This window comes from Neovison vison, chromosome 2, assembly GCF_020171115.1.
Source record: "Neovison vison isolate M4711 chromosome 2, ASM_NN_V1, whole genome shotgun sequence".
NCBI lineage: Eukaryota > Metazoa > Chordata > Mammalia > Carnivora > Mustelidae > Neogale > Neogale vison.
In genome coordinates, this window is record NC_058092.1 from 44,645,547 (window position 1) to 44,666,482 (window position 20,936).

Genomic DNA, 20,936 nt, shown 5'->3' on the forward strand with positions numbered 1-20,936 from the left:
AACCTTTTCTTATGTCACAGTAAGAGGAAGTCCCTCTCACTATGAGGCTCTCTGTTGGGTCTGCGCAAGCCAAGGGCCTCGGCCAGAGAAGTGCACCGCCTCTGGCTAGGGCTGTGGCTCCAGTTGAGTGGCCCTGTCAGGAGCCCCCGAGAGCACGGGAAAGCACAGGCAGGCACGGGCGGACGCTGAAGCACTGGGGCGACAGGAGAGCTCTGGTCCTCACTGCTTCCTCCACTAACCACATTTTCAAAGGGAGGCCCCTAAGTTCCCCACAGCCGAAAGGCCAGAGCCCCGAGCAGGGGAGAGCTCCCACAGCAGTCGCTAGCCACAGACCACCTTCTAGCCTCAGACCCCAGCAGCAGGACTATGGAATTTCTTTATGGACACCTCTGAACCAGGCACCTGAAAAATGACTGTGTGCCAGCATTGCACGAAACTCTTTCTTCCCACTCTATGAATGCTCCTCCATTTCTCCCGCATGGCAGAAAAACAGGCATGATACTAAGCAGAATCCACTGTACTTACTAAAGTTGTATAGACTTTGCATTTATTTTACAAAGAAAAAACTAAGTTAAAGGTCTTACAATTTTTTGGAAGCAACAAAATGAAACTACTCTGTGAACGTGACCTTGGATTCATGAATATTTAAACAGCTGCTTCTATCCGAACATTACTCAAAGAAACACCAAAAGAGACTGTTATCTTCAAAGTATGGTATTACTTATTGAAAGAAATTATTAAATTAGTATACCTTTTATGCGGTTCCATCTGCAAATTCTTACCTTGAATCCATCCTTCTTGTTTTTTTCCAAACCTGACCATTCTCCAGGCTGAAATTAATTTTAAGAGAAACATAAGTGACTTGGAAAAAGCAGTACCTATAATTTCCCAGTCCTGGACTCTAAGGCAAAAGTTTTCAGGTAGGACATTTAATTTACAGAATAGGGTAAGAAAATGATTTGGCTCTAACTACAACACTATGGCTCTGACAACAAAACTAGACCAAAGACAAAACCGACCCTTTTAATATCTTCAATGCACTTAATGATGTAGCTCCTCTTGATTGCCTCTTTCACGGCATACGCATCGCTAAGGATTGTCAGGTGCTCCTCCAGGGCTTGCTGAATAAGGCTACTGGGCAGGGTCGGAAGATGCGCCAGTTCCCAGAGTACATCTAACACCTGCAATAATGCCACACAAGATGAGCCGGCCCACACACCAGTCAGACCACATTCAGTATTTGTAGCTGGGAAGATTAACTGGATTCTCCTGCCTTTCCAGAAGTGGTCTCAAAGCGAGCTTCCCGGCCTATTCGTCCAATCAGACTCAACAGCTTCTGTCTCACTCGATCACTTTCAGTCTCCCAGCTCTGGGGAACAGAAAAGACAAGACAATCCGATTTCATCAAATGGGCAAAATATGCAGAAACCTTTACACTTGAGCTAAAACGGTTTAGCAAAGTAAGAAGAGTTATTTAACTCAGAGACCTCAAAATGAGCTTCTCTTAGAAAAACTTAAAAGCAGGTGCAGCTGACTGGACACGTACCTTCTGGATGAGAACAAACAGATGATTAAGCTGATCCGAATTAAATTTGACAGCTGCTGCAGCAATAATTGTATGGATGTTCTCGATCACAGTAGATGATTGTCCCGACTGGCAAAGGAGACAGTGGGGAAAAGTTACATCCTGCAACTTGGAAAGACCCTCATGCTTCCCCTCAGCGACTGACAGAAGCCCAAGTAAAACAGCAACAAGATAATCTGATTCTGGCCTGATCAGCACTCACTTGCCATGACAACAAAACCACAGGAAACAACCACTGTTAATGGCCATCAGTTGGCCTTGTTGAAATTTCTAGCAGCATTAAATCTTTAAAAGAAATTCTCAATCCGACATACGCATTTCAAGAGGAAAGCAAGAAATGTTCTCAACTGGCTCATAAAAAGGTTCAAACTAAGCACAGAACAAACACATTCGCTTCCAGCACTTTATAAATGAGCTTGAAAGTATCATCTACGTCATTTTTAATTTTGCCCCTAGATTCCTTATAATTTCAACTAATAATTTGATTATAGTTGAATTATAATTTCAACTAATAATAATTTATCCCACATCCAGTAAATCTCTGCCTCAGTGATATAGGCCCTGTGGTCAACCTTGTGGTCAGAACTCACTTTATAACTTCAAACATGACTCCATCATGCCTCACTGCACACCATGCAATGGACTGGAGAGGCAGAGACTTTTTGAGATTCAACTCCAGTGCTCGCTTCAGCAGCACATATACTAAAATTGGAATGAGATTCAACTCTACAAGAATCTGCTTAGTATCTACTATATACATATATTCACTGAATGTAGCAATGATACACAAATCTGCATTATGTATCTAATCTCCAACCTTATGTGGACTCAAAACTCACACCCACAAAACGTTACGAGAGTATTCAACTACGGTGGACATGGGAAACAAGATTTTATAGGACCTGGGACTGTTTTCTATCTATAGCCTACTCTCTGCTGCTAGGCCGGGAGCCCGCAAATTACAGTTCCTCTCCTAGCTCCACTGCTGTGATATTCTGCCCATGAGAGGCACTGCTGGGTGATGAGAAGAGAAGAGGAAGAAAGAAGCACTGGTTTGTGCTCAGCAAGTGGACGCAGGGGCTCGCATCAGGGGCAGCCAGAGAGAAGCCCTGGTGGCCATGCCACCACTCTTTGGCACCCCAGCATGTGCCAGGAGAGCACCTCCCAAATTCGCTCCCTTTCCTTGGACTTCAGAGGTCCCTTTCCCCATTCTGTTCCTCTGACATTCCTACTTCTCTCTGTTGCTCTTCCACCCCAGCAAGGCCTTTGTAAACAGGCCCCTGTATCCAATTCCCTCTGAAATACCCAGTGTAGCTTCTGTTTCCTGACTAGGTTCTGAGTATACAGTGAACAAAGGCAGTATAGTCATGGTGAGCCCCAGGCCTCCTTCTGGCTTAGTGGCTAGACAAAGGCTAATACCATTACTGAAATAGCCTGGAAAATGACTAGGTGCTGACATACTGAATCTGAGATGCCTACAAGATGGCATGCAAGAAGGCGTAACTGTTATGCGTCTAGGTACGTGGCACTGAGTGGCAAGAGGAGGTCTGAATTGGGGACATAGTTCTGATGGGGGCATAGTTCTGTCAGCGGCATCCAAATGCACCTGAAGCCCCAGGAGGCGAAGAAACTGCCCCACAGGAGATTACAGACCAAGGAAAGGGCTCAGAGGTGAACGAAACTAGTAACTACAAAGAAGAAGAGATTAAGTAAGTTAGTACAGGAGACTTAAAAAGGGTACCAGGAAAGTGGGGGGAAAATGAGTCCAATGGACTCATAAAAAAGTGAAGGAAAAGAAAAGGCAGGGACATGGCCAATTTGGTAGCGGCCTCGGGGAGTCCTGGTGAGATGAGGTCTGGGAACTCAGTAAAGCAGGACTCTCACTCTCATGAAATAACCCAACAGGAAAAACTCATCTGTGAAAACTGATGAGCAAATGGTGAAAAGAACACAAGACTGACAAATGAGAGACATACTGTTCTAGTACTGCCACTAACTGCTGGGGAACCTGAGGGACGGCTCTTCATTGTGTTAACTGAGAAACGAGAGGACTAGACATGTTCAGTCATTTCACATCTTCTGAGCAAGTGCAAGCCTTTCTCACATACACAACCTTGACACAAGCCCCAGATGGGAAAGCAGATTTTGGCAGAGCTGCTGTGGCTAAGGCAAGACAGAAGCTCCATTTCCCTGCTCGTTTACCACCCTGAACCCTCTCTTTCTGCCAGAAATGTCAGAAAAAGGTGGAAAGTAATGCTGATCAACTTACCTGTATCTTCCAAATTTTAGTGAGCTCATCTAAAGACAGTTTACTGCCCAAGAGTTCAATAATCCCCTTTATACGATCACAGTATTGGGCTTGGTCTATGTTGCCTAGGAGAAGAGACACCCAAGAGACAGAACAGTGAACACTGACTTTCTAAATACGATTCTATTAATTAAAGCAATAGTAACTTGTACAACATTTAAAGGCTAATACACTCAAAACAACATTTTCTTACCATTAGTACAAAAAATGTTATTTATAATTATGATAGGAAATACTTTTTAAAAAAATATTTTATTTATTTATTTGACAGACAGAGATCACAAGTAGGCAGAGAGGCAGGCAGAGAGAGAGGAGGAAACATGCTTCCCGCTGAGCAGAGAGCCAGATGCGGGGCTTGATCCCAGGACCCTGGGATCATGACCTGAGCCGAAGGCAGAGGCTTTAACCCATTGAGCCACCCATGCACCCTAGGAAATAAATTTATTTATTTATTTATTTTAAAGCAACTTACCTTCCAATGCAATTGACAGAACTGAGTTTTCAACCAGCCAATCTAACAGTCTGTCTGTATCTATAGCATTCTTCACAGATTTGGATAAAGTGCTATCTTCTATTAGCTTGGTTACCTAAAAAGACAGAATTATTGTGAATAAACCTAGTGTAAATATGCACAATCAAAACCTACATATATTTGTATACACATCCTGTGACTTATACGATGTTGTAATGTGATCTGATAGTCGAAATGTATTGAAGGTCAGTTACTATAATAAATTAACATACTATTTATTCCTGATGTGTCTCTAAAAAGAACAGGGAGCCAAGAATGGCACCTGGGGTGGCTTGGGAAAAGCATCTGACCCAACTTCTACCAGTGCACCCTCTGAATTCTGTACTTGGGACCAGAAAATGTCAGTCCCTCCCTGGTCCCAATTATAGACCATCTGTGGCCATGATGTCTATCCCATGAAAAATGTCACTCTGTAGGAAGAGAGAAAGCCAAGCCAACACACTCAGAAAAGCGGGGACAAGACTTGGACAGTCCTGGCAGTGGTCAGGTCTCAAATTCTAGTTGTTCCTGCTGCCCACACGTGTCCCTGCCCTTCCATGGTCTGGCCAGCCAATCCTTCATTCACGTGGAATAGTCCAGCCTTCCTCCCTGTAATTCCTCTTTTAGCCCCAGATGGTTCAAGATGAGTTTACTCCACTTGTAGTAAAGAATTCTAGTTAATGCGGAACTTCAGGGAAGGAGACCGGAGGTATGACTGAACTATACTGGCTCCACCTGTACTCACCAAAACCAACTATGTTCAGATGAAGTTTAGGAAGTGATAGGAAAACACTTCCAGCATTTTGCTTAGGTGGTCACAGCTGCAGTCTTTTTGTTTTGGTCCCAACCCAAGTTAGAACATTTGGTTTAAGGAAACACCTATCTGAAATATACCAAAAGGAAGTCTACCCCTAGGGTAAACAGTAAATCTCGAAAGGTCTAATCCAAGGAATTATGTTCTAGGAAATTTCACAAAAACACTAAATCTTTCACAAATATTTCAGAGAATGAAATTTGAATGTAACACATATATAAAGACCACCTTAATAATCATAACCTTATGTACCATTTTATGTATAATCCTTGTTTTCTTTTTTGTATGATTACAAGAAACCCTTCTTCTTTATTTCCCAACATTTTTACATTAACAACCATATGTTTTGGCAGAGTTTAAAGAGTCTGTGCTTTAAGCCTTCTGGAAGCAAATGTAAAACTTACTTCTTTGAGGGAATTCATTTTAGCGCTAAAATGTGGGGATTTCAGCATGCGCAGTAGGATGTCTAATCGAAGGTCATCTACCACGGTCACCAGATCCGGCTGGAAACGCATGCAGAGTAACTTGATGGCAGACAAGAGCTCAGGGATGCTAACCAATCTCTTTCATTAAAAGCACACACAAACAAAAAAGGAAACATGAAAACATTCTGATCTCAATTTTTGTAATACACACAGGAATTTAGCACATTTTCAACAGCAATGGTTTGGTGATATCCAATATTCTGTACAGTCAATTAACTAGTTTGCTTTTAAATAAAAGTTAGCAGACAGGTGAGCAAAGGGAAGGGCCCTGTGAGAATTTCAAGGTCAACAAAATAAATCATGTTCAGTGTTAAAATTGATTTAAACAACTTTGGATAAGCCTATAGTATCGAATTATTTTAAAGCTTCCTCAATGCTATACCAATTACAATACTACCTAAATCAACATGTTAGTAGAATGCTGAATGGTATCACCTACTGAGAACCCTAAATTCACTCTACTGGTTAAGATTACGGCCAACCTGGTGCTTCAGAAAAAGCACTTTTTGGTTAGGAAATATATAATTAATTTGATATGAGTAGTATGTGACCAGGATCCAAAGAACAAATGTGTGTGAACCTTGCCCTAGGTCCTGGCTATGCTTCTATGGGTGAACGGGCACTGGGGCCTACCTGGTGGGAGACAGGATTTACCTTGTCTTTGAGGTCCTTCTCCTCTACGCTGCGCACATCCTGGATTGTAGTAAGGATGACCGGGTCTAGCATCGGCTGTGGAACAGAAGTGCTGCACTTAGTAAAGACTGCTGCTTCTGCTCCAGAACTGGAGAGAAGTCACTTTTTCACTCACGCTTCACAGAGGAGAAAGTGCAATGCCAAGACCTCAATTCCAGTATCAGATGCTGCAGCTAGCTACCAGCATCCCAAGCAGACCCTCAAGGGACTCCATGCCCCAGCTCCTTTCATACGACATGGGTGCAGTCACTGTTACTGCTATCTTAGCAGGGTCCTTTTATTTAAAATATGTCTCATTTATTAAGTTTTTTTGTTTTTGCCAATAGAAGTTTGAGATTTTTTTTCCCTTCAAATTTTTACTTAAATTCTAGTTCCTTAACATACAGTGCAATATTGGTTTCAGGAGTAGAATTCAGGGATATTTATTTATTTATTTATGAGAGGGGAGAGAGAGAGAGTGCGTGAGTGTGTGTGCACAAGCAGGAGCAGTGCAGAGAAAGAAATGTAGGCTCCCTACTGAGCAAGGGGAGCCTGACATGGGGCTCCATCCCAGGACCCCAGGATCATGACCTGAGCTGAAGGCAGACGCTCAACCTACTGAGTCACCTAGGTGCCCCAGAATTCAGTGAATCGTATGAGGGTCTTTTTTTTTTTTTTTAAAGGATTTTATTTATTTGTCAGAGAGAGAGAGAGTACGAGAACAAAGCAGGGGGAACAGCAGGCAGAGGGAAAAGCAGGCTCCTGGCTGAGAAGGGAGCCCGATGCAGCACTTGATCGCAGGACCCTGGAATCATAACCTGAATCAAAGACAGATGCTTAGCCAAATGAGCCACCCACGCGTCCCTCATAAGGGTCTTTTTAAAGATCAACCGAAGAGGGGGTGCCTTGGTTGGCTCAGTGGGTTAAGCCTCTGCCTTCGGCTCACGTGATGATCTCAGGGTCCTGGGATTGAGCTCTGCAGGGAGCCCAGCACTGAGTCCTGCATTGGGCTCTCTGCTCAGCAGGGAGTCTGCTTCCTCCGTCTGCTGCTCTGCCTACCTGTGATCTCTTTCTGTCAAATAAAATCTTGGAAAAAAAAAAAGCAACCAAAGACACATAAACTAAAACAGGAAGCATGAATATGTATGATTTTTGTAATAAAGTAAATATTTTACATTTGACTTTAACAAATTAATATAAGCATGGAGCACAAAAAATGTGCTGCGATATGCATTATTTTTGTGTGCTGATATAAATGAGGCCTCTAGAGGAGATTAATACAACACTGTGCTCCAGAATGGTAGCATAATCCAATAACTGACTATAAGTATTACGTGAGAAGTAGAAAGTATTAGCTTGGTCTAAATGCTCACTTTCATCTAAGTAAAATAATTTTTAAAAAACTTATCTGGTGACAAGAGAAGATAGTATTTGGCTGGCAAAGCCAAGAAGACATTAGCAATGAATTAAAATGACCTCAGACAACTATCCAAATAGAATCTCCTCCTTTCTCCTCATGCCCACTGTACAGTGAGGACTGGGGGCTGTGAGGGCAAGAGGCGAGCGTGCTGTTCTCCTCAGCAGCACGGGCCCTGCTTACTCCCCACTGCAGCTGAGACAGCAGGATCACCCTTTCACAGACAAGGAAGCCAAGGCACATACACATGTCTTCCAAAGTCACAGAACTGGCAAGTAGTATAGACAATTGTTAGTTTATATCAAGTAATAGGATGTGAATACAGTATGAGAATAAATTCAAGGCATGACTATATTGCTGAATAAATGTAAGGTTGGACAGTTTGAAATAAAGTTAAATAAGCTGCCGTTGGATATTCAATACTTTTTTGCTCTTTTTACTCTATAAAATTCCAAAAATTCTATTAAACCTAGAATTTCTAAAAAACTTATTATTAATTAGCAGCTGGAATATTTATGATAAATCTCTTTCCACACTAGAATGCATGGGTAAAGAGCATTTAAAAATCCAATCTTGGCTCTGATTATTAAAAAGCCAAGTATTAAATTATTAATAATTATTAAATTATTAAAAAGTCAAATTATTTTGCCTCTTGTATCTTATCTTACTAAAAAAGAATGATTCTATGTTTAATAAGCTGAAAGAACACTAAATGTTTCTAAAGAACTTAATAACCAGAATGAAGAAATGCATAAATAGCCATCTGATTTCATTTAAAAATCTTGTAGGATTACTTTGACATTTAAAGAAAGCATGTAACACTTAGAAATTGTAGACATTTCCAGAACCTACTAAAACAAATCTTATCTCCCTTGTTAAAATGGCCCTAAGTAAATGAGATATTAACAAGAGGGAACAGTGCAAACACATTGCTCCCAAAGGACATGATGCTTTCAAAGCCATTTATAGTGACTTAAAAAAAAAAAAAATCATTGTGAAAGTTATAGGTTTCACAGATCTATTTACAAAGAAAACCAAAAAATGAAGGTATTTCTTTCTTTCTTTTTTTTTTTTAAAGATTTTATTTATTTATTTGACAGACAGAGATCACAAGTAGGTAGAGAGGCAGGCAGAGAGAGAGGAGGAAGCAGGCTCCCTGCTGAGCAGAGAGCCCGATGCGATGCGGGGCTAGATCCCAGGACCCTGGGATCATGACCTGAGCAGAAGGCAGAAGCTTTAACCCACTGAGCCACCCAGGCACCCCAAATGAAGGTATTTCAAAGTGACACTTCATTCAATAAAACTTGTTAATTGAAATGGAAAGGAAACAAGAAAGTACAATAGGCCTTAAGCATCAGCAAACGAATATACCCAGCTTTGCCTGTGTGATGACCTGTTGGATTACGGTCTGCAGTGGCAAGAAATTAGATGAGATGTGCCATTAGGCCACTATTTAGCAGTCACTTGGCCAGTAAGTAAGCCCAGTGGGTTGCTCAACGCCACTCTAATTTAATACACAATGGCACAGAATCCTTCAACAATCCTGGGAAGGGGGCTGGGATCTATGCCGCCCATATTATAAATAAAAATACATGTAATCGTATAAATAGGATAAAAGGATAAATTGAAAAGGTATAGAATCATAAATATTAGAGATCTCCTATACTTTAAACTTTTAATCATTTTTTAGTTACCTTCTGATTATATTTTTACTAGAAAAATAGCTTATCCTAAAAAAAAGAAGTTACTTGGGATTAGGCATGATTCTGAACAACCTGATAAAAAGATAACGATGACTACTGGTATGTCTTGGGTCACCTTCTGAGTAAATGTAGAGTGGTCCCATCTTACCTGAACCACCGAGGAATTGAGGTACTCCGCACACACCCCTAAAGGCTGCACCAATGCTGAGACTGCCTGAAAACAAGGATGGTGCAGGTTAGACATCAGTGCAAGACTGTTTTTTCTTTTTAGCATTTAATGAATCCCTTTTAATATATCAGAGACGATCTGAAATGGTCACTTGATCAAGTCATGAATGAATGACTAGACAAGCCATTCTCCTGGAGAGGAAGAACTGATATAAAGATGCCAATCCATTTAAACTGTTATAGAAATTAAATATAATTTAAATCACAATATGCCAATAAAACTCTAGAGGACTGGATGAAAGATTTTTTAAAGTTAAAACCACAGAATATTAAAAATTTTTATTTGAAAAAGGAGAGAACAGCTGGTGAAGAAGTGAAATGTGCTCTCATCAACAACTTCCATGAAGAAAATGACAAACCTTGACTAAAATACATAAGAAAAGGCCCAAATAAACAAGGAGATACATGTTCTTGAATGGAAAGGACCTATACTGTAATTTTCCACACACTGACCTATAAATTCAACATAATCCCAAAAATGATCTCAGTGGGATTTTCTGCAGGACAACTTGACATTCTCAAACTCTGAGAATGACCAAGAGAATCTGAGAGAAGAACGATGCTGGGCAAACTGGCGCTACCGGTGTTGAAAACAAGGGAGCAATAGTATACAAATGGGTAAAGAATGAACAGATGAATGAATGACTCAGACAGAAGTCCAGGAACACACCCATGGACATGTGGGGCTTTGACATGTGATAGAGACAACACATCAAAATAGTACAGAAAACAAAGATTTAGTCATTAGATGATCTTACAACAATTAGTTATCCATCTGGAAGAAAATGAAATTGGATCTCTATCTTATGTAATACATAAAAAGAAATCCTAAATGAATTCAGGAACTAGGTGTAAAAAGTGAAACTATAAAAGTATAAAATGAAATGAGTATTTTTATAACTTTGAGATGGGAGAACATTCCCTAAGCAAGTTAGGAAACTTAAACTGTTATTAAGGAAAAAAATATTCCACATAAAATGTGGAAGCTTCTGTATAGCAAAAAGCACCATCAGTAAAAATAAAAAGAGAAGCAAAAGAATGGAAGAAAAAATTTACTAATACATAAAGTAGACACGGCACCGATATGCTGAACATAAAATGAATTCCTGAAAGTTAGTAAGATAACCCCAAAGTAACCCAAATAACTAGGCCAATTTATAGAAGAATGCAAACAGACAATAACCACAAGATGAAATGCTCAAATTCAAAGGAAATCAGTCTTACCCATTAAATAATGTTTAATAATATAAATAAAATGTTATTTTTGTCCACTATAATGAAAAATTAAAAATGGAAAATATTCAGTATTAACAAGATAAGTAAGGAATGGGTTTATGGAAGTACAGACTGGTATAAGTTTTTCAGAAAGAGATTTAATACTACTGAATATAATCTAAAAATGTATATAGTTTTTAACCCAGAAATCCCGTTTTCTAGGAGTCTGTCTTTCAGAAATGGTAGCACATGCACATTAATACAAATTTATATGGGAAGCTGTCTTAAGAGCATAAAACTTAGAAATAATTCAATGCCCATTAATAAGTGACAGCATTACAACAGGTGCAGAAACTGATGAGAGCCATTAAAAACAATGACAGTGCTGACCAGGAAAGATGTCCATGACAGATTGTTAAATGAAAATACGCTACGAGGTATAGCTTGATTACAAAATTCAGTTTTAAAGAGAGAAAGAGAAAGAAGAAAAGAATATGCACAGGTATATTTTACATATATATAGGACAAAGTCAGGAAAGCTATGCATTAAATGGGTAGTTTTTACCTAGGAGGTAGGTATATGTGCATGGGGGTTGGAAACAGACAACTTTCATTCCATATTTTGTACAGGTATCTTTCACTGACAAATTGTGAATGATATTTTTTTCCCAGTATTTTTCAAATTCAAAACTACGTAAATATAAATGTAAAATGAATACATTTATTTGTACTCAGTGGCCTGAATTTATTCTAGGACATAATCACCTCCTTAACTGGTCAGAAACCAGGCATCTATTGTGAAATTTTAATCACACTTGTTTGCTAAAATTAGAGTCTCAATCTTTGGGAATCTCTTTCTCCTATGCCTGAATTTTATTCTCTCCTCAAATACAACCTAAACAATGTAATTCTGGGTCAGATGCAGCAACAACACAGTTGTTCTGAAAAATGGGAAATATCCTGGAAGAATGCTTAACCTCAAGATATTTGGTAACAGTGAGCGTAAGCCCAGATTCCTGTATATCCACACTTAGCCAATTTTCTTTCAAGCAGGCTAGAAACTGGGATGCTCTGTTTTTGTTTTTTAATAAATTAACTCTGCCAGAAATTAGTGTTTCAACATAAAAAAAAAAATGAGGCTCATTTCTGATATGACCAATGACCTATACAGCCAGTTCTTGAGAAACAATAAAGTGGATAAAACCTTATATCTGAATTGATTTTTTTGTTTTGTTTTGTTTTAAAAGCTTTGTTTCTTAAATCACTACCAGTATTCTCCTGGTCAAGTCACTTCTAACAGGGAATCCAAATGACAGCCTAACAAGCTAGTTCACGTCCGGAAAGGTAGAAGATGCTCCTTGGTCAGTGTCAGCAGTAGTAGTCATGAACTGGCAGACACCTGATCCTTCAGGATGAACAGTGGAAAGAAGGTGTCAGTCTCTCTCCTCGGACCAAGAGAGTCAGCTGCTCAGCCCTGGTTCCTCAGGAACCATTGCTGCCCCACGCACAATACCGCATCACTTAGGGGCAACGCATGACCTTCTGTTCTGATCGCATCACAGTAGCTAGCACCATGCCTTATGCGGGGAAGTACACAATGAATAGTTGACTGGATAACTGACTAGAAAACAGAACAAATTGCCCTGGGTTACAAAGAGGGCAGTGCTTGGTGAGAAATTAGAGACTGAGTTATTCCCCCTTCCCAAAAGGTTAAACTTCTTTTGAGAAAAGGAAGTCACATAAAAAGAGAATGGCACTGTGCCTGAGGGAGAGTCTCAGCTCCTGTCATAGTCCTTGGCTGTCTATGCATCGCTGTCACACCAGAAAGCTTACTAACAACCTTGAGATGAATTACTTTACTTGCGCCTGGCACTAGGCACTACACTGTTATGAATCATGACATTGTTACGTACACGTGCACTTGCCACAGACAGCCCCTGTCCTTTAAAAAGTAAGAGAACATCACATAATCCTCACAAATTAAGAGACAAATACCCCAGGCAATGGGAAATGAAATGAAAAAGAGCAAATACCCCCCCACGGAAACAGGATTATAATTAGGTGTGAACATTTTCTTTGGTTATCAGAACCACAAAGCTGCTCCCGCAGAGTTAACACACACATACTTGGCAGACACCTGATCCTTCAGGATGAACAGTGGAAAGAAAGCCTCAGTCTGGGTCCCTGACTCGGTCCAGACCATGTCCCTTGGGTTACATACCAGCCTGAACAAAGCGAACTTCCACTCTGGGCACATTAACTTACCCCAAGTTCTATATCTTCTGAATGAAGCTTGGCTTGGATTGCTGCAAATCCACCTAATTCTCCAAACTGAGGGGGGAAAAGGGCACAAATTAATTTTTAAATGGTGTATACCAATAATTTAAGCAAAAAACGAAGGCTACCATTCTACCCAATCAACATGCCCTAGGTAATACTGAGGGAGTCACCACAAAGATCATCCTGCTGAGTCCTAAAGCTGACGTGCACCTGTATAAACAGCACGTATGTAAAAGAGGAGAACTACAGAATCTACCTCCTTACGAAAAAAAGTTCCTATGACTATCTCTAGCTGTCATTTACTTAAAATACCAAACTCCAGGTTATCTAGTTAGAAGAAGGAAAACATGACTGTATTAATGAAAGTTGTATACCTTATTTACCAAGTCCACAACCCATCCATGAGGCTCCTGTGGGAAAAGAAAACAGAAATTGAGATGGCAAGATGAGAACTCCCCCCATTAACCCCCATATTTCTTTTAACCTCTGTCAAATGTTGGGAGAAAATAAAATACAAAGATGTCAAAAACATTCCAAAAGGCTTTCTACAGGTTTCTCCACGGGCATCTGGGCCACTGCTGTACATGACTGTGGGGGGAGAACGGGGCTGCGCGTTTGGGCTGGGGAATGGCATTGCTAGAGCATGGTGCATTCGTGCCTTTCTGCGTTGCTCAGAGCTGTTGTCAAGCTCTCCAAGGTGCTGGATAACTTGAGTTAAATTCTCTAAGAAAGTTACACTTTAGACATGAAGAATTCCTAACCTAAGGAGTAGCAGATCCCGAATAAAGTAAGGTTAAGTTTCAGTCCCAGCTGTCCCATTAATAGGTACCCTGGAGCATGCGCTTTCTTTTTCCCACTTTCCCTGCTTGCTTTCCTTTTCGAAGCTTTCATTGCTCCGGGGGCTGGAAACCATCATGGGGGAGCAGTGACTGTGAAAAGATGTGGTCCCTGCTTTCACGGAGCTCATACTGTAGCAGTGTCCACAAAAAAAAGTAAACCATCACATACATCACAGAATTCAGTCTGGGCTCAACCCCACAAAAGGAAAAACCACAAAACGGTCCTCAAATGAGAAATGGAAGGAGCCTACTCTGCTCAGAGCAGTGGTCATAGAAACCCTCTCTGGAGAAGAGGTCTTTGAGCTGTATCCTACAGGATGACAGCGGTTTAGCCATTCAAAGAGTCAAGGCAGAGAGGCCAAAATGGCAAAGGTCCAGTTTGGGGAAGGTCATGAAGATGAACTGGGAGGGACTCTCCCAGGTGGACACACTGAGCTGGGAAGAGTGGCACGGGTGGAGATGTCGAGAGAGACAAACTCAGATCACATGGAAACGTGCCAACTGGGATTAGAAGAAAGCAACAAAAGTGTTTAAACCAGATAGTGACACCTTTTATGTTGTAAGATGACCAATCTCGCAGTTGTGTGGTGGGTGGAACAGAATGCATGAAGGTGAGTGGAAGGGAGAGGCGCAGATGGAAGACCAGTGCAGTAACTAGGTAAGATGGGATGGTGTCACCAGTAGGACAGTAGCAGCAGAGACAGAGAGAACTGAACACCTTTGAGATGAACTCCAAGGACGTGTTTACAGTTGGAGGCGGGTCATACGGGATGAATCGTGACAGACTCCTGTGCGTCTGACTTGAGCACCTAGGTAGATGGTGATGCTGTTTACTGACAGGAAGAAGGAAGGCTGGAGACGGAAGTTCCGTTTCAGGCACACTATATTTGAGATGTCTGTGTAGCGACCAAAAGGAAAACAGTTGGTTCTTCAAGTCTGGTGGGCTCAGAGAAAATGTTTGGGTCACAGAGAACACAAACTGAAGGGCCAGGAGCATAAAGATGGCATTTATAGCCATGAAAACGGAAGACAGTTCTTAGGGAAAGAATAACGAACAAAGAAAAGGCGTCTCTGGGTCAAAGCTGAATGGAGGTGAAGGAATCACGGAAGGCAATGTGATGATTTACGGATTAGGCAGAGAAGCAAGAGCCTACAGAAGAACTGATTTGGGGGAGGCAGGAACTGACAGTGACCATCCCTGTTGACGGGGGTCAAGAGACATTTCCTGTGGCTCTGGACATGTGGAGGCTGTCAGTGCCTTACCGAGAGCAGTTTAAGGGAAATGGCAGAAAAAGAACACAGACTGTCACACTCTGAGGAGACTTCAGTCTAGCTAACCTCTAATACCTAAACACCTCTCTAACAGAAGAGCACTAACACCACAGGACAAAAACACTAAAAAAATCTTTTAAAACATACAGCTGAGTTGGCACAAAGTGCTCAGAAACTGAAAACAAAGAGAAAGCAGAAATCGTGTGAGGTAAGTAGACTCTGAGGCCAGCCTTCACGGTATAGGCTGTGGAACCCCAGTGAGGTCTGGCCTCCATCTTCACAGCCAACGAGGGGCTGGGAAACCAAGAGGAGAGAGTCACATAAAGCTGGAGCTCAAAGGGCTACCTCCTCAGTGTAAGGTGAACTAAAAGAAATCATCTGCAAGAAAGGGAGAACAACAGGGAAGCCTGCCTACCTTGACTCTGATCCTGGATGGAGGGGAGGGAAAAAACTCTTAAGAGTCTATAACCATTGACTTGCCTCACACTGCTTCAATTCTGAAATTCACACTGACTTTGGGGCGCTGGGCAGCTCAGAAGATTGGCCAGCCGACTCTTGGTCTTGGCTCAGGTCATGATCTCCGGGTGGTGAGATCGAGCTTCAGGTCAGGTTCTGCACTCAGTGTGGAGTCTGCTTGAGATTCTCTCTCTCCCTCTTCCCCTGCCCCCACTCATACTCCCTCTCTTTCTGTCTCTAGAATAAATAAATAAATCTTAAAAAAAAAAATTCACACTGACTTTATGGTCTGAAATACCTTAAGCTGAGAATTTATTTTCAAGTAGTCCCAGATTTGTACTCCCAGGCACCTGAAGGAAGTAAAGGTAAACCCTCTTTGAAAGGAAGGAACTTTCAATCCAGGCCTCAAACAATACTTCCAGATTTAATTTCAGGAAATAACAACTTCACAGAAAAACAAACACAAACGTGTAATTTTTTTTTTATATACACATACAGACATAAAACAAGTTCATGTTAGTAAAAGCCAGCAGAATCAGAGTTGTAGATATCAGACACAGAATACAAACACACAGGAGAATGAAAACATGAGGCAGGAACATGAGATAATAAAAATGAGTGAACAAAGTCAAAGGAGAATCAAATAGAATTTATATAAATGAAGAAAAGATACTGAAATTGAAGACTTTTAACAAACAGGTTAGATAGCATACTTGATATGGACAGAACCACGATTAGGGAACTAAATCCCAAATCTGAAAGAAATTATCACAACCTACAGCACAAGGACACAGGAAGATGGGAAATATGACAGAGGTTAAGGGTCATGGAGGACAGATGCAAAGGTTTAACATGTATCCACTTGAAGTTCTGAAGAGGAGAGACTGACTAGTGGGGAAGAGGCATGATAATGGCTGAGAATTTTCCAGAATTGATATAAGATATTAGTCCTTAGATTTAGAAACCCACAGTCACAGGAGAGTCAAACTGCCAAATATCAAAGAGAAAGAGGGTATCTCCAAAAGCAAACAAACTTCTTACAAAAGCAACAGTCAGATCAACCACCAACTTCTCAACAGCAATAATCAAAGCCAGAAGACACTGACATAGTACCTTGGACATTCTGAAAGTGCAGCAGTCAACTTAGAATTAAAAACCCAGTGAAAATATTCTTTGAGGCATGGGAAATCAAATAAAGCTCAGGCCATCAAAAACACAGACTTAACCACCAAGATACTTGGGAGGATGCACTCCAGAAAGAAGAAAAATGATCCCAGTGAATAGGTACAGAAGGAATGGTACTCAATGAGACAGTACATACATATGGCTAAGTTAAAACACCATATAAAAGAACAATGATGGTATCTGTTTGAGGGTAAAGCAAGACAGGAGAGGACTAAGACACTGCACGGTAAAAACAAGGGGACAGAGAGTAAATCAGTCAGGTGGGGAATGAGCACATGAAACATTCCAAGGTCTTTACGTGCTGCTCAGAGCAGGACAAAGATATTCATGAAATTTTGATTTCATTTATGTAAGTTACAGTTCCAGGATAACCAGTAAAAGAACAAGTGGGAGGGGAGAAAAGTGGAATCTTCCCTGGTAGGGGTGTGGAGGGCAGCGAATGATGCTGAAGCTAGACAGAGACGTGGGACCCAAGGCAGAATTTTAAAGATGGGAAAGACTAGAGCATGAGGTACACAACAGGAATGCTCCAACAGAGAGAAAAAGACTGCAGATACTGAACAAAGGACAGAAAACTTGAGGAAAATGCTTCAGAAGGCAAAAGGCCTGATCTCAGGCCTTTGCAGGAGGGAGAACTGCTGTGCAGTACTGAGAGGAAATGCACAGAATGACCCTTTCTGGTCCTGGATGTCACGTGCGGAGACTGAGGGGAAGCTAAGGAACATCTGCCGAGTTCTTACGATAGTGAACCACTGGGGTTAGTGGTTGTGTAGACAGTTGTCATCCAACCTTCACAACACAACTGCAGACAAGATTTGAATATTTTGGGAGGAAAGACTGTATACAATTACAGACACAGATGATGAGGCTGGATTACATGGGTTCTTCCTGTGATGAGGTTTGTGGACTTGGGCAAGGACTCAACTTCTGTGTGCCTCAGTTTCTTGTCCATGAAATGGGGTCAGAAATAGTACCCCGCTCATGGAGTTGTTGTGGAGATCAAATGCTAGAGTGAGTACTCACTGCCCTTTCCACTCGGCCTCATCCCCTCCTCCCCCAAGGACTGCCTAACCCTCCCAGACAACAGGGACCACCCCTTCCTGCAGTCGGCATTACAATGACTGCATGTACTGTCCGTGGTACCTTAAGTTTTGGTTTTTTAAATTTCCTCCGCTAGCTCTGAGTTAGGAGCCATGGCTTACCACTCTTTATATAACTACTGAACCAAACTTCTGCTTCGACTAAAGCAGTGGTCGAGTTTTCTATCTACTTGATTGACTCCTTTGAACAGTTCCTCAAAAACCAGAGCTCGACCAACAGATGTTTTAGATAATGTACTCCTTGTGGGTCTAATGTTACTGGGTACACTGTAGACCTTTAAATATAAAATCAAGATAACTGGTTCTTGGCTTGGAAAAAAAACCCAAAGCTTTAATGCTTCTGGAGTTTAAAAGAAAATGATACATAAGAGTACCTTCTAGATTATTTTTTCTAGGCATAATTAGCCACTTCAAACGGTTTCACATGCTCTAGCTTCTCAAACATCTCTGAGAAACTGGGACACCCATTAAATTGGGGTTCTGAAAATTCAATAAATAGGGCACTGATGTCAGGCGGTCATTCCGCATTTTGCTAAACATCATTTCAAATCTATAAAATTATTTATGATGCTCGTTAATGGCTGTGGAAAAATACGCAATATCTGAAAAAAAAAAGTTAAGCAATTTTATGAGCCATATGGAATATCTGTCATTTTTCACAGACTGTTTTAATCCTTCCACGTAAATTTTTGTGGCACATAAAATCTTTTTCAATACATTTCTCTATAAAATGACGAAACAAGATCATGTTTACCTTTTGGAAAGTAGACACAGGTGAAACAGCAAACATATTTCCCTCCCCAAACACTTCTGTCCAATTCCTCTGAGACACTTTCATTCTGTTTTTAAAATGGTATTCATTATCAGGATTGAAAGCCTAGATTCAAAGAGAACAGAGAAGCACTATTATTATCTATTTCTATAGCAACAAATATTAGCATTAGAAAAGAAGAAAAATATAGCCTTGGACTCCTTTGGTAATGGAATCTTAGAAATCTCCCAACAGCGTGAATTCCCAAGCTAGTGCAGAGAAGCGGATGAGTGAGGCTTCCCCCCTCCTGTCCAGTGGCCACTGGGAGAGAAAACAGGGCGTGCAGCCAGGTATCCTGGAGCTGGCACAGGTACGGCTGGCCAGCAGGGCCGTAAAGGCCCCTTCTTCACACAGCTACTGGGACTAGCCAGGGAAAAAGGCCAAAAACCAAACCACAGGAGCACCCCTGTGAAAGCATTTATGATGTGAATAATCAGGGAGACATGAGGGAAAGCAATTTAATTATTCTATGAGCTTAGAAAGCTATTAAAATTAGAAAGGTATTTTGTTAAAACTAAGAACACAGAATGAATGAATGCTCTGTTTTTAAAATAAAAAAGCAAGGTCCCTAAAAGCTAAGTTAATATATTTTACAGTATCATTATCACTCTTTATTAATTACAAGTTATAGGACAGTTGGTATTTTAAACAAAATCAAAACACAGAGTACTTCATATTTTAGAGATACTGTACCATCGTAAGCACACCCAGGAGACCAGTGGGAATCGGATCTTGTTTAATTCTCTCTGCAACCAATTCTATTAATAGCATCAACATGTTGTAGATTCCTTCATGAATTTCAGTACCCCATTTGTGAACAGCACTTGAAGTCAGGAGCTACAGAAACAAAGGGCTAGCTTTAGAGTCTAACTTGAAAAGCAGAAGTCTAATGTTTATCAGTTCAATCTTGAATAATCATGAGATGATTTCCATAGTTTCACTTTTACACAGATGACTTGCTTTAAAAGGCCTACAACCTGCAGCCCATCTACTTGCTCAACGATTTCAGAGTCAACATGAGTTTCGCTTTTCAATGTTAATTTCCTTAATTCAACTGAAACAGTTGGTTTAAGAGAAAATTTTCCTTTGTTTCTCTAATTTTCCTTATTACTTGGGGAGGTCAAATGGTGTAGATCAAGTAAGAACCTGAGCAAGTAAGAATCTGAGGCCAAATCCTGGAGCTACTACTGCTTTATAGCTGTATGGCCTTGGACAAAAATTACCCAAGTTCCCAGGGGCTCAGCTGTCTCATGTCTAAAGAAGCAAAACTCCTATCCACTTCACAAAGGTGTGATGAGTATCAAAAGATAAAACAAAAGTGAAAGTGTTTTATAAATAGTAAGGTATTATTATTATTATATTTTGGCTGTCACTATTAACCAATATTCTTAGAATCTAAGAGATGTGCACTATATTTCACGATTTGAACATATTCTTGATGTATTTTTAATATTTCAGAAACAGGACTGCATCTTTCCACCTGCTGACAAGATGGCAATGGGACTCTGAATGTGAAAGAAATTTTAGAAATACTTTACCAGATAATTTCCTTTCACTTATAATTTCCTTTTCGATATGTACAGAAGGACATTCAATTTTTAAAAAAATGTTTAAGTAAATCTAGAAGTTCTAAGGGATAAGGCATTGTAACATTTTGCAGCTATTTTTCTTTAATATAAAACAAAATATATAACAATGCTGCATCTTACACTCAGCATCTTAGATTCATTAAAAAGGAGGGAAAAGGCACATAGATGAATCTAGAATAACCACCAGTGGATTTCTCCAATCCTCAGTTTAGTCCTTGGGGAAATCTAAGGCAGGAACAACTTGCTGGAATGGGGAATGAGAAATCAAAGGGAATCACTTAATAAAATAATGGCAAATGGGTATGGTGGTTTCATGTTTTTGTAAGATTTCCCTTTAGAAGGAAAATACTTTGCAATAAAAATTCCACCTTGGTCACAATGAGAACCCCTTAATAAGAGCAGCTTAAAAGAGCCCAAACTTCTTTAGCTGCAGAGAAAAACCCCAGTTCCAGATTTCTAAATACCA

At 40.5% G+C, this 20,936-nt stretch overlaps 1 protein-coding gene across 3 annotated transcripts in view; it reads right to left on the reverse strand.

The window, feature by feature from the left end:
- The window catches only part of USP24 (ubiquitin specific peptidase 24), a 138,638-nt gene that overhangs the window by 82,070 nt on the left and 35,632 nt on the right, over positions 1 to 20,936 (reverse strand). For all 3 annotated transcript variants that reach the window (XM_044238324.1, XM_044238323.1, XM_044238322.1), the window contains exons 4-16: positions 19,575 to 19,718; positions 18,825 to 18,947; positions 13,593 to 13,628; positions 13,204 to 13,269; positions 9,644 to 9,709; positions 6,358 to 6,432; positions 5,623 to 5,781; positions 4,366 to 4,480; positions 3,855 to 3,958; positions 1,547 to 1,654; positions 1,274 to 1,369; positions 1,020 to 1,181; positions 783 to 830 (exon numbers count right to left, since the gene is read on the reverse strand). In XM_044238324.1, the coding sequence (XP_044094259.1) occupies positions 783 to 830; positions 1,020 to 1,181; positions 1,274 to 1,369; positions 1,547 to 1,654; positions 3,855 to 3,958; positions 4,366 to 4,480; positions 5,623 to 5,781; positions 6,358 to 6,432; positions 9,644 to 9,709; positions 13,204 to 13,269; positions 13,593 to 13,628; positions 18,825 to 18,947; positions 19,575 to 19,718 (1,302 nt within the window). The remainder of the gene's footprint in view (positions 1 to 782; positions 831 to 1,019; positions 1,182 to 1,273; positions 1,370 to 1,546; positions 1,655 to 3,854; positions 3,959 to 4,365; positions 4,481 to 5,622; positions 5,782 to 6,357; positions 6,433 to 9,643; positions 9,710 to 13,203; positions 13,270 to 13,592; positions 13,629 to 18,824; positions 18,948 to 19,574; positions 19,719 to 20,936) is intronic.